The sequence below is a fragment of the Boleophthalmus pectinirostris genome, unplaced genomic scaffold (assembly GCF_026225935.1).
Source record: "Boleophthalmus pectinirostris isolate CB_2022bp ecotype Guang Dong unplaced genomic scaffold, ASM2622593v1 HiC_scaffold_10, whole genome shotgun sequence".
Lineage (NCBI taxonomy): Eukaryota > Metazoa > Chordata > Actinopteri > Gobiiformes > Gobiidae > Boleophthalmus > Boleophthalmus pectinirostris.
Window position 1 is genome coordinate 665,473 of NW_026570971.1, and position 20,294 is coordinate 685,766.

The 20,294-nt window shown below is 48.4% G+C and overlaps 1 protein-coding gene across 6 annotated transcripts in view; it reads left to right on the forward strand.

Moving 5' to 3' along the window:
* mgaa (MAX dimerization protein MGA a) overlaps positions 1 to 20,294 on the forward strand; it is a 31,164-nt gene continuing 10,870 nt past the window's right edge. For 4 of the 6 annotated variants that reach the window (XM_055158695.1, XM_055158713.1, XM_055158705.1 and 1 more), the window contains exons 1-11: positions 1 to 198; positions 5,039 to 6,144; positions 9,683 to 11,567; positions 12,632 to 12,794; positions 13,230 to 13,358; positions 13,390 to 13,671; positions 15,135 to 15,239; positions 15,372 to 15,488; positions 16,332 to 16,433; positions 16,998 to 18,031; positions 20,272 to 20,294. The exon at positions 20,272 to 20,294 is cut by the window's right edge and continues 251 nt beyond it. In XM_055158695.1, coding sequence (XP_055014670.1) covers positions 5,135 to 6,144; positions 9,683 to 11,567; positions 12,632 to 12,794; positions 13,230 to 13,358; positions 13,390 to 13,671; positions 15,135 to 15,239; positions 15,372 to 15,488; positions 16,332 to 16,433; positions 16,998 to 18,031; positions 20,272 to 20,294 — 4,850 coding nt within the window. In that variant the 5' untranslated portion in view covers positions 1 to 198; positions 5,039 to 5,134. Of the gene's footprint in view, positions 199 to 371; positions 1,424 to 5,038; positions 6,145 to 9,682; positions 11,568 to 12,631; positions 12,795 to 13,229; positions 13,359 to 13,389; positions 13,672 to 15,134; positions 15,240 to 15,371; positions 15,489 to 16,331; positions 16,434 to 16,997; positions 18,032 to 20,271 lie in introns of those variants that run through there. The other 2 variants (XM_055158710.1, XM_055158702.1) reach the window with 2 other exon arrangements.

Sequence of the window (20,294 nt, forward strand, 5' to 3'; positions counted from 1 at the left end):
ACAAAATGGCGGCGGAGGAAGCTGCGCACGAGCACAAACGGCGCTGACGTCACCAGTGAGGCGCCGCGTGCTCTTTTCTCCACCCGCGACAAAAACCCGCAGATCCTCGAGTCCCGCGGAACCGACACGCACCGGGACGGAACCGCGTGGATTCATGTCGCTCCGTCGAACCCCGCGCTCACTTCGACCCGCAGGAAGGTAAAGGCGGGACGGGCCGGAGCTCCGGGCCGGAGGGAGGTGTGTGGGGTTCGGGCTGAGGCCTGGGCCGGTCCCGGGTCAGAACCGAGGCCCGGGGGCCGCCGTGGGTCCGCGCGGAACCTCCGACCCGCGCGCGCCGCGGTGTAAGCGGATCTGACCCGGTTCTGTCCCGGTTCTGTCCCGGGTCCGGTGGTGTTAGCCCGGGTTAGCACGTGTTAGCCCCGTTAGCCTGGTTAGCCGAGCGCAGGGCCTCGGGTTCGGGTTCGGCTCTGGGTTTTATGTGCAGGTGTTTTTGTGAGGTCCGGGTCGGTCCGGTTCGGTTCAGGTTCATGTTCATGTTTTAATCTTGTGATTCCAGCTTCAGTTTGTGTTTTTGTGGAGCTAGCGCTGTAGCGGCGCATTAGCATCACACAAACCTGCTGAAAAAAGAGATTTTTAAGTAAATGTTGATGCTCTTCGGACTTGAAACGGCTCATTGTCTCCGTCCGACGGGTTCGGGTTCAGGAGGTTTAGATTTAGATCAGAACTGGACTCAGGTGCGTTTCTCAGGTGAACAGGAAGTGTCCATTTTTGGGAAGAGAGGGGGCGGGGCTTATAGAAACAGACCGTAGATGTGCCCCAGAGGACTGGACCAATCACAGTGAAGTGTGACTCATAGTGAAGCAGAGTCATGTTTCCTGTCGCAGACGTTCACACACTTCAGTCTCTTTACACACGTGTGAGTGATGATGTCATCAGGTGGGGGCGTGTCCTCACGACTTAAACACAAACAAATGAAACGTGACGCGGACGCTCAAACATTTATAGAACCATATCTTATTTGTAGAACCATATCCATGTTCAGAAAAGGGTCGTCCAGGCCTGAACTGACTGAACCTTCACCTAAAGCCCCACTGTGGAACATTTCAGCCAAAAATAAAGTTCCACTGAAGCTTTTTCTTTTTTTCAGTGTTTTTATGACACTAGAAACATTTAAACATCTTCACTGCCTCTTCACAAACTTGTGGCATAAAACAGATCTGTGTCTGTGGAGAATGTTCTAGACTTCAACTCTTTCTCCTCGTGGGATGGAGCAGGTGGAGTGAATGTCCCACAGTGCAGCTTTAAACGGCGTCACAGGTCCCAAAAGTCCCGACTGTTCCAAATCTGATCATTTAGATTCAATAAAACCACAGTAAACGTTTTAGATTCATCACGAGTCGAGTCTGTGGAACAGGCCAAAGGGGTGAGTGCACCTGAAACATGAAACATTAAACCTGGACTAAACCTGGACTAAACCTGGACTAAACCTGGACTAAACCTGGACTAAACACAGAACCGTTTGTGTATTTAATTTTCTACTTTCTGTCAAATTAGAAGAAAACAAAAAGTTTCTGTGTAATAAGACAAACTGAAGTTTCTGAATCCACACAGAGCTCAGAGTTTGTGTTCATGACATTTCAGTGAGAATCCTTTTTTTCTCTAATAAAACACGAGCTCCACGTTTGAGTTCGTCCCGTTTCCTTTTGGAGCTCGGAGGTTTGGAGCTCGGAGGTTTGGAGCTCGGAGGTTTGGAGCTCGGAGGTTTAGACTCTCGCTGCTTCACGATGATTCAGATTTTATGAAACACAAAACTTTAACAAACACTGATCTTTCTTTAACACATTTACTCACACAGAGTTGGTCAGACAGACCCTGAGGACATTTTAATCCTTTTATATAAAACTAATACTTTCACGATCAGGAAGTTAATAAAGTTAAAACTGCAAGCAGCGATGGAGGCCCTTGTGAGGGACACGTGCTTCAGTGAGGTTGATTTGTCTTTGATCAGACCTGGGCCTCGTGCAGCTCCTGTTCCACGTCCGGCCCTTTGGTCGACTCAGCCCGTTTAAGCTCATTTGGAATTATAAAATAAACATATTTTATCATTTTACCTCATGCCTGGACTAAAGCTGCACTGCTTTTATTTTAGACGTGTTTTTTAAATGACATTTTGTTGTTGGGCACCGTCACTTTTTCATAAGTCAGAACATAAACTCTTCAGTCTGAGCAGCGTCACAACAATGAGATTTACTGATATTTAAAAAGAAATACTTAAGCATTTTGGTCTGCACAATATTTTCTGATGTTTTTCTGATTTGTCTGATCCACGATACTGACGAGAATTAAAAGTGAACTTCAGCACAGTTTAGGACAGAAACAAAAGTACTGCTGCTTTTATTAAAGTGTGAGAAGAGACGACACAGAGGACACACACACACAGACACACACGACACGCACACACACACAGACACACACACACACACACACACAGCTGCTGTCAACACACTGGATAATATTATTTTATAGATGATTGTTGTGAGTCAGGACACTTGTTAGTGCAGACCTGTGATGTGAGAGGAGCCTGTGTTATTATAAACAGCTGGAGTTTACTTCTTCTGTTTACAGATTAGTATGTGATACAAAAATGCCATTAGTCCCGCCTCCTGTCTTCAAATCTGATGTAAAGAGTCAGAACAGGTTTTATAATCAATTGAAGATTTACAGTGAATTTTTACATCACTAAACAAATCAGTTTTTATATCGGCTGTGGACTCCTCCAACTCACATTTTATCGGTTTCATATCGGCCGCAAAAAAAAAATAAATAAAAAATCCATATCGGTCGGGCCCTTGTACAAACCCCACGACTCAAGGCCTGTGAGGCTCAGATCGTCAGAGTTTGGTCGACGAGCTACAAACTTTGTCCAATCAGGAGCCTCGTCCAAATGTGTCGTGGTCATGTGGCGTAACACATGTAGACACATGTACACACGGTCTACATGTGTTATTATGGGCCTATACTGCACACGCCGTACACACACACCACGCACACCGTACACACACACCACACACACGCCGTACACACACCACGCACACGCCGTACACACATACCACACACACGCCGTACACACACCACACACGCCGTACACACACCACACACACGCCGTACACACACACACACACGCCGTACACACACCACACACACGCCGTACACACACACCACACACACGCCGTACACACACCACACACACGCCGTACACACACCACACACACGCCGTACACACACACCACACACACGCCGTACACACGCACACACACGCCGTACACACACACCACGCACACGCCGTACACACGCACCACGCACACGCCGTACACACGCCGTACACACGTACACACACACCGTACACACACGCCGTACACACGCCACACACACACGCCGTACACACACCACGCACACGCCGTACACACACACACCACGCACACGCCGTACACACACACCACGCACACGCCGTACACACACACCACGCACACGGCGTACACACACACCACACACACGCACCACGCACACGCCGTACACACACACACACACCACACACACCACGCACACACACACCACGCACACGCCGTACACACACACACGCACACACGCCGTACACACACACCACACGCACACGCCGTACACACACCACGCACACGCCATACACACACACCACGCACACGCCGTACACACGCCGTACACACGCCACACACACGCCGTATACACACACCACGCACACGCCGTACACACACACCACGCACACACCGTACACACACACCGTACACACACACCACACACACGCCGTACACACGCCGTACACACACACCACGCACACGCCGTACACACACACCACACACACGCCGTACACACGCCGTACACACACACCACGCACACGCCGTACACACACACCACACACACGCCGTACACACACACCACGCACACGCCATACACACACACCACGCACACGCCGTACACACGCCGTACACACGCCACACACACACCGTACACACACACCGTACACACACACCACACACACGCCGTACACACACCGTACACACGCACCACGCACACGCCGTACGCACACGCCGTACGCACACGCCCTACACACGCACCACGCACACGCCGTACACACGCACCACGCACACGCCGTACACACGCACCACGCACACGCCGTACACGCGCACCACGCACACGCCGTACACACGCACACGCCGTACACACACGCCGTACACACACCACACACACGCCGTACACACACGCCGTACACACACACCACGCACACGCCGTACACACACACCACGCACACGCCGTACACACGCACCACGCACACGCCGTACACACGCACACGCCGTACACACACGCCGTACACACACACCACGCACACGCCGTACACATGCCGTACACACACACCACGCACACGCCGTACACATGCCGTACACACACACCACGCACACGCCGTACACACAGTGAAGTTGAGGCAGAATTTAAAACAAAGGAAATTCCCCCTTCTGGAAATTCTTCAGTTGCAGAACCCAGCAGAAACTCAAGCATGAAACTAACGAGCGCGAGGAGTGAGGCTGTTGAGGGCCTCTTCCAGTCGGTTTAGCCGGGCGTTCAGCGCCTCCTTTTGATGCGTAGTTACAAAATTTTGTAGGTGCACATCAGTCGAGGCAGACGCTCTGAGGAGGGGCTTCACAGCGACGCAGACGATTTGACACACGACCATAGATTGGGCTTTATGGAGCAGGATCACAGGCTCAGCGCTCGGCCGGTGCTGTGGGTTTGAACAGTTTACTGTTTTTCACTCGACTCACGTGGATTTTCGTCATGAATGTGGATTTCTTCTTTGTGACCTGTAGCGTGTCAGTCAGGTCCTGTGACGGTCACAGAATGTAAAACAAATAATAAACCTGTTTTACCAGTTAAACCACCTCTGAGTCTTTTGTTTCTCTCTGTGTTAAACTGAGCCCAAACCTCAGACCTGCTCCTGTCTGTGTTTCAGGACCCTGTCAGACCGGACCCTGTCAGACTGGACCCTGTGGGACGGGAGCCAGGAGCTGCGGGGCCGTGAGGGGCTGTAGATGTCTCAGTCCGCTCCATGGCTCAGGCGCAGCAGAGAGAGATGGTGCTGCTTCAGGAAGAACCCCCCGGCAGAGCGCCCTCTGCTGGAGGACACAGGTGGAGCGAGGAGAGGGGGAAGTCGAACCCTCACCCTCAGAAAGAGCCCAGACCGGACGAGAACCTGCCCCCGGAGTGTGTTCTGCGGGGCATCCGGGTCACTCTGGACAACAACAGCATGTGGAACGAGTTCCACCGCTGCAGCACGGAGATGATCGTGACCAAACAGGGCGGCCGCATGTTTCCGTACTGTCGTTTTCGCCTGTCCGGCCTCAGCCCCCACAAAAAGTACAGCCTCCTCATGGACCTGCGGCCGGCCGACGCCCACAGGTACCGCTGGGGCGGGCGAGGCTGGCAGGTCTGCGGCAGAGCCCAGAGTCCCGTCCCCACGCCGCCCTTCGCCCACCCGGACTCCCCCGCCTCAGGCCAGCACTGGATGCAGAGTCCAGTGTCGTTTTACCGCCTCAAACTGACGAGCGACGCAGACGACAGGAGCGGGAACGCCGTGCTGCACCTGAACCAGCGCTACCTGCCGCACCTGCACGTGGTCCAGACCGACAGGGCCAAAGACGTGAAGCTGAGCGGGCCCGGCGTCGTCACCTTCACCTTCCCGCAGACGGAGTTCATGGCGGTGTCATTGTATCACAACAACAGGCTCACGCAGCTCAAAGTGCAGTACAACCCTTTCTCCAAAGGCCTGAAGGACGAGGCTGCGGCAAAGGGACTGAAACAGAACCCCACAGAACCGGGCCCTGGACAGAACCCGCTCAAGAAGAGCCTCAAGTCCCTGTTAGCCAACCACAAACCCAAGAGCTCCAAACCCACAGAACCCAAAGGAGAACCTAAAGGAGAACCACGAGAGACCCCCAAAACCTCAGCAGACCAGCCCAGATCCTCCTCCACAGACCGGCCCAAGTCCTGCTCCCGGGACCAGCCCAAGTCCCGTGACCAGTCCGAGTCTGCAGCTAAAGCCCCATCAGAACAAACCTGGTAAGAGCTGAGGTCTGAGGACTTAATAAAGACGAGTCTGCGTCAGTGAGTGAAGATTTGGTCCTGGGTTTGGTCTTGGTTTAGTCCTGGTTCTTTCTGTTGCTGTTTCTGTTCTTAGATTGTTCCTTCTCAGACGTACAGTTCTTCAGCTCTTTAAGGGCCACTCACACTAGGACTTTAGAACCGTGCTGATTGCTGTAGTTCTATGTTCTGCACTCACACCTGCACCACAGAACCGAGCCACGATGGCGGCTCGGTTTGTTTACTGATGGCAGCAGAGCGAACGATTTAGTGAGAAAATAAGTCCAGCGGCAGAAATATTTTAAGACCCGGAGACGAGGCTGCAGAACTTCTGTCTCTGTCACGGTCCTCACTGAAGTTGAGTGTGGATTCACTGTTCTTTAGAGTGACTTTAAACACTGTTTTCCTCATATGAGTGACATCAGCACACACACACACACACACGGCATAGTAAAGTCGTGTGTGTGTGTGTGTACATGGGCTCTGTGTTGTGCTTTGGCCCACCTCCAACTGGGCTAAAGTCTGAAACGTGCCCTCACACTGGACAAACGTACGTTGTTTTAGGGGTGATCCGTGCTTGGGCAGGGCTCTAAAGTCCTAGTCCCCGCTCACACTAGTGTGTATGTGAGTGGTGTTGTTGTGGTGCAGTGTTTGTTCACATTAATCCGATGGAAAACGGCTCCAGAGACGGAACGATCTGGTGCCTCCAGCTCCACGAGTTCATGTTGGTCCAGATGTGATGGGGACTGTGTGACTCCTGAAAACACTGATACTCTGATGTGTCTGTCACCGCCAACTCATTCACCACAAAACACTAAAGGGATGTTCAGACCAGAGCATCAAAGCGTCCAGTTTCCATGTAAAGTCTGTGGACGCGCGACTAGAGCGTCCTGCGTTTTTGCGGCGCGTCTTGAGTGTTGAAAATGCTGAACTTTTCGCATCAGACGCGTCGCGTCAACCAATCAGAGACGAGTATCCAGTGACGCAGCAAAGTTATTATCAGGAAGAAAAACCTGAGAACCAGAGCGAGAACCACAAACATGAACGGAGCATAAATATATACACCACAATCACCGAGCCGATCACGAGGACTACACCAGGACCAGACCGGGACTAAACAAGGACTAGACCGGGACTAAACAAGGACTAGACCGGGACTAAACAAGGACTGACCCAGTGTCATTAGTGAAGTATAAATATATATACGCCCCACTCGTTGACCCGTTTGTCTCCGCTGATGGTTTTATGTTATAAAAAACAGTAAAGTCTCTCTCAGTCTGGTCTGACATCGTTTCAGGAAAAGACCTTCACCGGGCTCTTGTTTCCAGGGCAAGTATTTTTCAAAGGTCTCCAAAGAGACCTGCAGGTGCAGATGTAGGTGATGATGTGAGTTCTGAGGACAACAGCAGGTGATGGAGTTTAGATTAAAACTGTTCTTTCTAAACTTAGAGCTTAAAGGTTCATATCACACTGATCTGTTCTGATGTTTCCTCATCACACACACACACTGGAGTTGTGTTTTGTTTCATTCACATGTTTAACACATAAACCTGCACATTTAACACAAGTTCTTCTTTCAAAACACACTAAAAACACTCTGTTCCACCTTGTGATGTCATCATGTGGTGATACAGGAAGTGCTCCATCCTGTTTTTAAACTCCACACACCTTCACTAGAATCATCTGGATCATTTCAGTCCTGGAGTTGCCGATCTTGACTGAACTAAAGAGAAAAGGAACAGGTGGTGGAGCAGAGTGTTTGGAGCGTTGGAGATGTAGACAGACTCATAATAAAGAGTTACTCAAACGAACAAACAAACACAACTCCAGCTCTGAGTGTGACCAGGAACATTAGACAGGAACATTAGAACGTGACTTGAAGCTCACAGGAGTCAGTTTTGTGTGATGCAGGACGTGTTTGTAGCAGCTTTGCACTGTCCAGATGGAACCTACAGAAGGTGATGATTTGTCTTGGTCAGAAGAGGAGTCAGTCTATATGTGACTCGTATTGCGACATTTCGGTTTTGGCATTTTAGTTTTCTGCTCTACATGATCCTGGGGTTTTTGTTTATCTATTTTGTCTGTTAAAAAAGTTCTGGTTCTGGAGTCTGGCTCTAAATTCTCGCCTGTAACTTCCAGCCTTGATGAGCTTCATTTGACTGGAGCTGAACGCTGTGGGTTCACTCACTTTGGCTCAGTTCTGACTGCAGGGTTTTATGTGAAATCCAATTTTTTGCGAGGTCGTTCACATTTCCAGTTAAATGTGACTTGTGTGTGATCTCCAGTGTGAACTTTAAACGCCCCAAAAGTGTCCCACATGTGCATTAGAGACACGACGACGTCACACACAGCAAGCATGTTCAGGGTTTACAGAAGTCGCCTAAACTCTGGGCTTGTCTCCCAAAATCCGGTCCAGTTGTTGGTGAAATGTTCAGGTCACACTTCCACAGCCGCTTCATTTGTTTGAGTCTTTATCCTCCTTGTGTTTGTCTCGCAGGATCTTTATTTTTCATTGACGTTGGACTCAGGACCCCGTGTAGCTGCACTCGCACATTTCTTTGGCAATCATTCCAAAACTGCCTGGTTCTGATAAGACTTCTCCAATTTGTCCTGAATACATCGATCCCCTAAATACGAATAAACTCACTAGCCTCACTTTCCCTCCACTGACGAGACTCCGAGCCTTCAGAGCCTGAAAATTCTCTTGCATGAGAGAATTCTTGCATCGTCTGCTGTGGTTGTGTCTTTCTTCCAGTTTCTGTCTCCTTCAGTGCAGAATAGTGACGTCTGTTGCTTGTTGATGTGCTGTTTCGTTCTGCACCTGGAGTTCCCAAATCTGATTTTTCGTCCCTCTGCTCCTGTTTCTCATCTTTTAATGTCAGTCGGAACCACTCAGATCTGGTTTTGTTCAAATGTGACCCAGGACACTTGGATATGTGCTCCTAAAACCCAAACAGATCTGACCTTTAACATGTGACTTCAGTCTGAATATCCATGTCACATTCATCCACCTACACGTGTCACAAATGTTCACAAACGACACTGTTCTGCCGAAGGAGGTGGAAACTGGAAGAAAGACACAACCATGACGGACGACAACGCAAGAGAATTTTCAGGCTCTGAACGTTCCTTCCTATGGACGTTGCTGCCACTGCCCCACAAAAACTCCACTGCCGGAAACCTTGTCCTTCTCCTTCTCAATCTCCTCCTTAAAACAAATCATCTGTTCATGTTCTGGCTCCGGTTTAGCAGCAGCTTTAAAATCTCCAGGTGCTCGATGCTGCGTCCAGGTTTATGTCGCTGTGTGTGACGTTGTCGTGTCTCTAATGCTCATGTGGGACACGTTTAAAGTTCACACTGGAGATCACACACAAGTCACATTTAACTGGACGACCTCAACCTCTTTTATTTGTTTTGTCTTTTTAACTGTTAAAAATTTGAACTATGCGTCCTAAGTTTTAGAGCCCAAATCCTTTTAAAATGTCTCTAATTCTCTGTGTTTCGTGTTTCGCTGCAGCCCCGCCCCTCCACCATCACAGAAGTTGTTTTCGGAGCGAATTCGAGAGGCGCACGTGGCTCTGCAGAGGTGTAATTTATCCCAGTACGAAGTCCACAACATTTCCTCTGAACGGACTCCACAAAACTCTGCAAAAGACTCTGAAAAAGAGGGAACGAAAGGCCAAAACTGCACGAAAAACGCAGAGAAACCGAGAAAAGATTGTTTTGTTTCGGGCAAAGACGACGCAAGGACAGAAGTCTGTAAGGAGAACAAACCTGTAGCTTCAACCGCTTCTAAATCTGAACCTTCGTCTGAGGCAAAGGTTCAGAAACGGCCGCCCACTCTGCCTCTGTCTGCGCTCGGTCGGTTCTTAAAGCAACACTCGGCCAAATCGAAAAAGGCAAAAGTCGAAACTGATCATGCTAAAGAAGCTGATAATGCCAAGACTGTAAAAGATCGAATGGTACAAACAAATTCACAACTAGAATCTCGAAAAACTGAAACTAAACTTGAACCGTCTTTGAGCGAGTCCAAGGACGTTACTGACCCTCTTACAGCGGCTGAACGCAAAGAACCTAAAACAGATTTACCAGTGGAGAACGCAGTATCACATAAACCAGAAAATAAGCTAAAACTGTCCTGCAGTTCAACCAAGAAACAGGAGAATTTTATAGAAGATGTTCAGAATTCGGAATCAAAAGAAAAATCTGAACATTTGCACCAGTCAAAGCAAGAATCGTGTGCAACGGAAATCCCCGAATCGAACTGTAAATCCACAGAAAGCCAATCAGAACGTTTACCAGTAACTTTACCAGAACCTTCTGATCAGGTATTTACAGTCCGGAATGTTCCCAAACCCCGAAAGAAACGGAAAAAGTCAAAATGGCACAAACCGAAACCAAAACCGCCAGCGCAGATTTCTCATTCAGACCCCGGTTTAGGTCGGAGAACTTTATCACCTCAGAAAGACACAGAACCACGTGAGACTGATCAGTGTTTAGTTTCAGATTCAACAGTGTTACAAACCTCTCCTCCTCCTCCGTTTTGTGCCCTGTCCTCCATTTCACCCCCTCTGCCCGACCCGGAGTGTGCCACATTTGGGTTTGAGCCTCTCTCTCCCGCCAGCTCGCCAGAACCTCTCCCCGCCCTCCCCGAGTCGTTAGCGTTAGATTTAGAACCTCAGGAAAACATCCCCGAAACGGCCCCGGACCCCGAGAAGGACGAGAGCAAACCGGGCTCATCTGTGTTTAAGTGGCACACCGTGTTACCGCCGGCGGAGCAGAGCTTGGCCGCGCCCTTCTCACCGTTTCACCCCTCAGCTTCGCCCTCTGACCTCGCCTCGCAGTCCGAGAACGGCGGCCCCTCGCTGGCGCCCGAAGCCGCCGCGTTTCAGGAGCAGTCCTTGCCGTTTCCGGGGGATCTGTCGCCTCTCGCGCTGCAGTTTCCGGTGTCGCCCACGTTCTCTTCGCTGGACGGAGACGCACTTTCGCCGACAGACCTCACGGAGCTGGTGCATTTTTTCGCGGGCGCCGACGCAGATCTGGGGATCGGCGAGGAGTTTTCGAACGCAGCGGCTGAAGAGCAAACGCCGCAGCTTACAGAAGAAAGGTCAGAGGAAAGATCAGAGGAGAGATTAGAGGAGAGATCAGAAGAAACGTCAAAGGAAAGGTCAGAGGAGATGACAGAGCCACAGACGGAGGTGAGGACTGACCACGTGAGGGCCGACCAGGTGAGGACTGACCAGGTGAGGCTGGAGCTGACGCCCAGGGCTCAGAGGAGGAGGAAGAGGAGACGTGGAGCTGCTAAAGTGGAGCTGGAGCCGGAGCTGGACCCGTCGTACTCCGTGATGAAGCCGAGTCTGGAGGAGGTGGAGGAGCAGCTGTTCGTCTCATTCACCTCAAAGGTAAAAACACACTTAGGGTTTTAAAGGGCCAGAAGAGAAAAGCTCGCTCCAAAAGGTGGAGGGAGTTTGGGTGGAAGAGTCTTATACGAGTGTTTATTACTGCTCATATTCCTGCCAGAGTTCAAGGGTTTGATTGTGGTTGTTGGAGACGGTTCGGCCGCTCATAAGCCAATCACACTCAGATTTTTTGGACATGTACAAAGTTTAAGCCTTTCTGGGACAAATGTGTTTGAAAAAACAGATCTGATCTTGACTTGTGTCGTCCCCAAGGGCCCAAAGATATTTTTGTTAGCCCTTCTGTCTGGAGAGGAGATCGAAAAAGCGACAGAACCGTTTTAAGATTCTGACATTGGCATCAAAAAAAGCAATAACAAGAAGCTGGTGTAAAAATGACCCCCAGCGGCTTGATATTTTAGAAAAAATATATTCAATTAGCGTTGGGCCGTATCCAAATTTTGATACAGTTCTCCTTCTCAGGATTTTACCGGGGTATATGATATTACCTTTTCACCAAAATGTTTTAATACAACTTTAGTAAACTATGAAGCCACACCACTGTACAGTCTGTGTGTACGACCTGCATACGTATAATGTGTGAAAAGTTTCACATGAACCATCTCCAACACGACAGAAACACAGAACACACTCACCATCAGCAGAACACCCCTCTGTCACAGAGAGAACACTCATATTCCACTGAGTCACTGTCCTTTAGTCCAACACAAACTGAACCACATCACACACAAGATTATCACACACATTAGTTTATGTAAATGAGTCGTGTGGTTTAAGTTTAGTTTGTGTAAAACATAAACAAATGTGTCCTGAAACCAAAATGCTGCAAACTGTAGCAATACCAGGATTTATTTATTTTTGGTCCAACTCGCCCGCGGCCGGACTTGCCTTGGACAAGACTTGGACTTGCAGATTTACTCCAGTGGGTTTGATCACAGTCGAGCCCAGAGTCAGAACTACACGAGGAGTTTCACCGCGTGTTTCCAGACGTCGTCCTGTTTGTGACGTCAGCGTGAACAGAAACTAAATCTGTTTCCTTCATGTTTCAGGAGGCGTTGGAGCTTCACATCGGAGACTCTCCAGAAAACTCCCAGACTGACCCCGCCCCCTCGGTTCAGACTGACCCCGCCCCCTCGGCATCACCTGGCCCCGCCCCCTTGATCCAAAATGGCCCTGCCCCCTCTGTACTTTGTTCCACAGACTTTAAGAGAAGTGAGTTTTTGATAAATAGATTTTTAATGACATTATTAGGGGTGTAACGATATATAAGTCTCACAATACGATATCGTCACGGTCTGAACCTTACGATACGATATTTATTGTGATATCCAAATCTCTCTGTACGATATTTATTAAAATTTTCTGTGGAGGTAAACAAAACTGTGAATATTCTACTTTTTCCTCTTCAAACGTCTTGACAAGATTTAATCCAAACAACTCAGACTTAAAAGTGTTAGAACTGTTATTTCTTCTTGTCGTCTGCACTAAAATGGAGCAAAGGATCATGGTCTATGTAGTTCCTCTGTGTTTTTTTAGCTGTTGCTGACTCAAAAAGGGTAAAAAATCACACAGTGTCGCCCGGCTTAACTTGAGTATAGAATGTGATTTATTCATGTTTATAACTCAACTCTCTGTGTGTTTTACCAGTCACAGTGAGTCTGAAGGAAACTCGCCCGGACTCGTCTCCTCCTGCGTCCTCGCCTCCTGCGTCCTCGCCTCCTGCGTCCTCGCCTCCTGCGTCCTCGCCTCCTGCGTCCTCGCCTCCTGCGTCCTCGCCTCCTGCGTCCTCTGCCTCCTGCGTCCTCACCTCCTGCGTCCTCTCCTCCTGCGTCCTCTCCCACACTAGAAGGAGACAAGGAAACCGAGAGGAAACCAAACAAGGAGGCAGGGGGGAGGAGACGACACAAGGAACCACAGAGGGAACTGAATGAGGAGCTGGAACGAGAAACTGCTGCTGCTTCAACGAATAACGAGGACACTAACGAGGACGCTAACGGAACAGATCTGAAGGACGCACAGAACAAGGAACCATCTAGAACCGACCCAGATCGGGAACCAGAGAACATCCAGCAGAGCTCAGAGGAACACGGTGAGTCCAGCCTGAGTTTTCTGAACCTAGAGTGAGGAATCCTGTAAATAAATCGGGATGGGCGATATATCAGTTCCAGTCGATATCAGCGTCGTTTGATATTTGTGTTCATTATTTAGTTATTTTTCCAAAATTGTAAAGTTCATTAGTGATTTTTACTTCATCTTAAGAGAAATGTGGGTCTCAGTTTGGATTTCAGAAGTGAATTATCGATATGGGCAAATATCTGCAGCAGGTCAAATATCAGATATCGTATCGGATAAAAAAGAAAACCATATCGCACCATCCCTAAAAATAAAAACTAAATGTAAACAGTGTCATGGGGCAGTTCGTTCTGATGAGCAGCACTCGCCTTTAGTCCAACAAGAGTTTATAAAGAAACAGCAGTATTTAAAGGTTGTATAGAGGATTTTTTTAAGGGAAGAGAAATACAGCGACAGTCCTTGTGCTCATTCAGAATTACTGTTGAAGTTTCCTGTCTAGAAGTAATTCAGCGACCGACGCGTCAGTTTTTAGACCCTTCGTCTGCTTCGGTCGCGCCATCGCTGGACGAGATCTCCAAGAATCACCTCAGTTTGGTTTTGCTACTTTTCCTCTTCTCTTCTTCTTTCAGCGACTTCTTCTTTCAGCGACCTCAAAAACGGACTTTCTTTTGCGGCGAACCGGTCTTGGATTCTCGTCCGCCGTCGCGACAAACTTTGCGAAATGCGTGGAAGCGACAGTTCGAAAAAGCCTCTAAGAACCGCCGTGTAAACCACGTAATCCCCGCGCTCCGACGAGTCAGTTACACTAGGGAGTTTGATTTACAACCTAACAGCCAATAGAAAATGAGGGAGCCTCGTTTTCTATTGGCTGATGTTTATCTGGCCTCACTACGTCCACAGTTGATAGATTTTCGTTCTTTTTTTTTTTTGGTCATCATAAATACAAAGCTGCTGCGTCTCTGTAACGGTATTTTAATCTTTCACTGACAGTTTGAAACTAAAAAAAATACTCCATACAACCTTTAACAGAATATTTAATACCTGTGTGATGTTGCCCTCATCAAACACAAACCTACACAAAAACTTTGTCTAAAACTGTGTAAAAAGTTTGGTTTGTGTGATTCTGGTTCTTAAAGTATGAACAGTTTTATTTTGGGCCGATGACGTCGACGAAACGGCCTCAAAACTGCAGAAAATGATACAAGTGTTTGTGTTCGGTTTGTGCTGAGACTGTTTTCATTTGTGCAAGTTTATTTCTAAAATGAAAATTGAATATGTTATAAATCGAATGGGAATATTTTATCACAAATCACACAAATGAAACATTTTGCAGCACAAACGAAACACAAACAATAGTGTAGGTGTAGGTGTGTGTTTGATGGGGCTCAGCTTCACGGAGGTGTCTTTGGTGACAGTGTATGTGCGACTCGTGTGTGTGATCTCCTCTCATCTCTCCTCTCGTCTCTCGTGTCCTTTCAGTCTGTGTGTCTCTGGAGCAGCAGATCTTTGAGTTTGAGCAGATTCTTCTCAGGGACGTGAAGCTCATGAAGCACAAACAGGTGATCCACCCGGAGTTACAGCAAGGTACTGCACCTCCTCCAGCTCCTCCTTGTCCTCTATCCTTCCTCCTCCTTCACCCTCTCCTCCCTCTCCTGTGTCTGTGTCTCGGTTCGGTTCTGTTCGGTTTCGGTTCAGTGTTTTTTTCCTTCTCCACAGTGGGTCTGAAGATGAGCCTCCTGGACCCGTCTCTCCCTGTGGACCTTCAGTACCTGGGCATCCCTCTGCCCCTCCCCCCTCCAGGAACCAATCAGGAGCCCAGTTTGTCCGACGCAGGTGAGTGCGCTCAGACCAAACTCACAGGTGAAAGCATTAATTAAAACTCTTCCAGACCTCAAGGTAATTTTATTTGCCCTTGTCTGGATTTTTTTCTTAATTTTACTATTAAACCTTCCCCTTTTCCCCCTGATGAAGTGTTATTCATCCTTTTACATTCTTTTATTTCATAATCTGCTGCTGGAGTCGTGTCATGTGGCTGGAATAAAAACTACAGGACCAGAAATACACGTGAAAAAAAACAAAACACTTTCACATAAACTCACACAAACAGGTAGAAACAACTTTTTGGACATAAACGTTTTTTAATTTCTGGCCTTAGCTACAAAAGTGTAAAATATCAAGTCTGTAAATAAACTCAAAATCTCCTTATTGCCTCAAAACCATATAAAAAAAGTGCGGTGTCCTCATGACTTGACTGGTGCAGGTCGTGGAAACAAACAGTGGGTTTATTATATTTGGATTTGGACATTTGGACTCAAATAAACCTGAACAGAAAAAGAACTAGAGATGCACAATTCCACAGACAAACATGTGTCATTTGTCCATTTATGTGAGAAACATCTGCACTTAGAGCGACTTTTTCACTTGTTCTGAACACAGACGCTCAGAACATCGACCGTTTTGACTCACTTCAATCTTTGACAAAGTTTGGACCAATCAGAATGGACGGAGCGACTGAGTTTGGACCAAAATGAAGTTCCGATTGGACACTTGTTTTCTCGACGTCGTCTTTTATGGTTGGAAAGTTTCCCTGCAGACTTCGCGCGGCGTCGCTCTCTCGTCTCTCCTCGTCGTGTTTTCTTCTTGTGGTTAAAATGTCTTTGTCTCGTTCGTCTGTAGGGGGCGCCACTGGAGCCTTCGTGTCCCGGACAGGAAAAACCACCGACGTGACTCAGATCAAAGGATGGAGAGACAAGTACGACTCTGCACTGCCCCCTGAAGGTGAGACAGAGACACTGCCCCCCGAAGGTGAGACAGAGACACTGCCCCCCGAAGGTGAGACAGAGACACTGCCCCCCGAAGGTGAGACAGAGACACTGCCCCCCGAAGGTGAGACAGAGACACTGCCCCCTGAAGGTGAGACAGAGACACTGCCCCCCGAAGGTGAGACAGAGACAGAGGGTTTGGTCGGAGTCAAAGGTGAAGCGCCCAAACGAACCCAAACAAACATGGCAGGGACAGAACCAGGACTAAACCAGGACTAAACAGGGACTAAACCGGGGATTAAACTGGGACTAAACCAGGATTAAAGTAGGACTAAACAGGGACTAACCAAGGACTAAACCGGGGACTATATTAGGAACTAAACCAGGACTAAACTGAGTCTTGACTGAGGACTAAACCGGGACTAAATTGGGACTAAACTGGGACTAAATTGGGACTAAACTGGGACTAAACTGGGGACTAAACCAAGACTAAACTGGGTCTTAACCAGGGACTAAACTGGGACTAAATCGGGACTAAACCGGGACTAAAGTTTTTGTTCGTGTTTGTTTGTCTCCACAGCGCCCCCTGTGCCAGAGCCGAAGAAGAACCTGTCGGCGTTCTGCAGTGACATGTTGGACGAGTATCTGGAGACGGAGGGAAAACTCATCGACGAACGCGCGTCCTCCTTCACGGCCCCCGACCCCGCCCCCTCCCTGGCGAGCTACGTGCGCACGCTCACCTGCACCGTGAAGGCCAACGCGGCGGCGGACATCAGCACCAGCGACATCATCTCCGGCTTCGTCCCTCCCTCCAAACGCCCCAAACCCCCGCCCAACCGCGCCGCCAAGAAAACCTTCAAACACAAGAGGAAACTCGGCCGCAGAGACGAAAACGCCAAAGTCACGACGAAGGAGGAGGAGCAAAGCAAAGCGCCGCCCAGTGTCCAGAACGAAGAACTGTCGGACGTCTCGAAACTCAAGAAACTCCGAGAGACACGGCGTCTGTTTAAGGCCGGGTTCAACGACGACGCGCCAACGATTCATCTGAAGAAGTTTGGAGAGAACGAAGAGGATCCGAGTTTGGAAACGGAAAATACGATGGACTCGTACGATTACGACTTCACCGAGCCGCTGTCGCACTCGCCCAAACCGCAGAAGAAACAGAAGCTACGGTCCGACGCGTTTCCCAAAGAGAACAGCTCTAATTTCGACTCGTTTTCAGAGAGTTCCCGGTTGAGCGCGCACGAGTTCGACCACACGGAGCCCATCTCGGACCCGACCGAGTCCGGACCGAGCCGGGTCAAACGCAGAAGGCGGCGGCGGCGGCGGTCCGAGGAGCTGGAGCTGATGGCGCCGCTCGAGTCCGATTCCGAACTGTGCGCGGAGGAAACCGACCGGAAACCGACCAACCAGAGCCAGAGCGCCCACGACACGGCCAATCAGAGGCAGGAGGAGGCGGAGTCCAGGCGGGCCAATCAGAGCCGGCCGCTGGTGACGAAGGCGCTGGTGAAGCAGAGGGACCTGGAGCAGAGAGGATTCTGGGAAGGAAAACAACGAACGTACATCACCCGCGAGAGAGCCACCGTCGCCCTCAGCTCCCTGTTCACACTCAAGGTACTGTTCACACTCTAGTACTGTTCACACTCAAGTACTGTTCACACTCAAGGTACTGTTCACACTCAGTACTGTTCACACTCACACTAGTACTGTTCACACTCTAGTACTGTTCACACTCAAGTACTGTTCACACTCTAGTACTGTTCACACTCTAGTACTGTTCACACTCAAGGTACTGTTCACACTCAAGGTACTGTTCACACTCTAGGTACTGTTCACACTCAAGGTACTGTTCACACTCAAGGTACTGTTCACACTCTAGGTACTGTTCACACTCTAGGTACTGTTCACACTCAGTACTGTTCACACTCTAGTACTGTTCACACTCAATGGTACTGTTCACACTCAAGTACTGTTCACACTCTGTAGTCACACTGTTCACACTCTGTACTGTCACACTCTAGTACTGTTCACCCTCAAGGTACTGTTCACACTCAAGGTACTGTTCACACTCTATACTGTTCACACTACTCACAGTACTGTTCACACTCAAGGTACTGTCACACTCACACTCAAGGTACTGTTCACACTCAAGAGTACTGTTCACACTCACTACTGTTCACCACTGTTCACTGTTCACTCAGTACTGTACTGTTCACACTCAGTACTGTTCACACTCAAGGTACTGTTCACACTCAAGATACTGTTCACACTCTAGGTACTGTTCACACTCAAGGTACTGTTCACACTCAAGGTACTGTTCACACTCTAGGTACTGTTCACACTCTAGGTACTGTTCACACTCAAGATACTGTTCACACTCTAGTACTGTTCACACTCAAGGTACTGTTCACACTCAAGATACTGTTCACACTCTAGGTACTGTTCACACTCTAGGTACTGTTCACACTCTAGGTACTGTTCACACTCTAGTACTGTTCACCCTCAAGGTACTGTTCACACTCAAGGTACTGTTCACACTCTATACTGTTCACACTCCAGTACTGTTCACACTGAAGGTACTGTTCACACTCAAGGTACTGTTCACACTCTAGTACTGTTCACCCTCAAGGTACTGTTCACACTCAAGATACTGTTCACACTCACTGTTCAAGTACTGTTCACTCAAGGTACTGTTCACACTCAAGGTACTGTTCACACTCAGTACTCAAGGTACTGTTCACACTCAAGATACTGTTCACACTCAAGATACTGTTCACACTCAAGATACTGTTCACACTCTAGGTACTGTTCACACTCAAGGTACTGTTCACACTCAAGGTACTGTTCACACTCTAGTACTGTTCACACTCCAGTACTGTTCACACTCAAGGTACTGTTCACACTCAAGTACTGTTCACACTCTAGTACTGTTCACACTCAAGTACTGTTCACACTCAAGGTACTGTTCACACTCAAGTACTGTTCACACTCAAGATACTGTTCACACTCTAGTACTGTTCACACTCTAGTACTGTTCACACTCAAGATACTGTTCACACTCAAGATACTGTTCACACTCAAGATACTGTTCACACTCTAGTACTGTTCACACTCAAGGTACTGTTCACACTCAAGATACTGTTCACACTCTAGTACTGTTCACACTGTACTGTTCACACTCAAGGTACTGTTCACACTCAAGTACTGTTCACACTCTCACTGTTCACTCTAGTACTGTTCACACTGTTCACACTCAAGGTACTGTTCACACTCAAGGTACTGTTCACACTCTAGTACTGTTCACACTCAAGATACTGTTCACACTCAAGTACTGTTCACACTCTAGTACTGTTCACACTCAAGTACTGTTCACACTCAAGATACTGTTCACACTCAAGATACTGTTCACACTCTAGGTACTGTTCACACTAAAGGTACTGTTCACACTCAAGGTACTGTTCACACTCAAGGTACTGTTCACACTCTAGTACTGTTCACATTCAATGTACTGTTCACATTCAATTTACTGTTAACACTCTAGTACTGTTCACACTCAAGTACTGTTCACACCTGAGGTACCATTCACACCCAAGGTTTGATCGAGGTGATAAAAACAGACGGCCCCATCTTGAAATTGTTCTTGAAGACGTGGACACCTGACGACTGATATATGTACAATTAAAACTTGTAATTAAAATTTAGTTTTATTCAGGTGCCGTCAAAAGTCCAGAAAATACAGTAATTAACTATTAAAAATGTTCTTAAATCTAACAAATCTCAGGAGAATATTAGAAATACTTTGAGTTAAGAAACATAAAGGTGTAAATAAATGAAAAGCCTGGTGTCCCCCTCAGGGCTTCGTGGAGGACGACCCTCG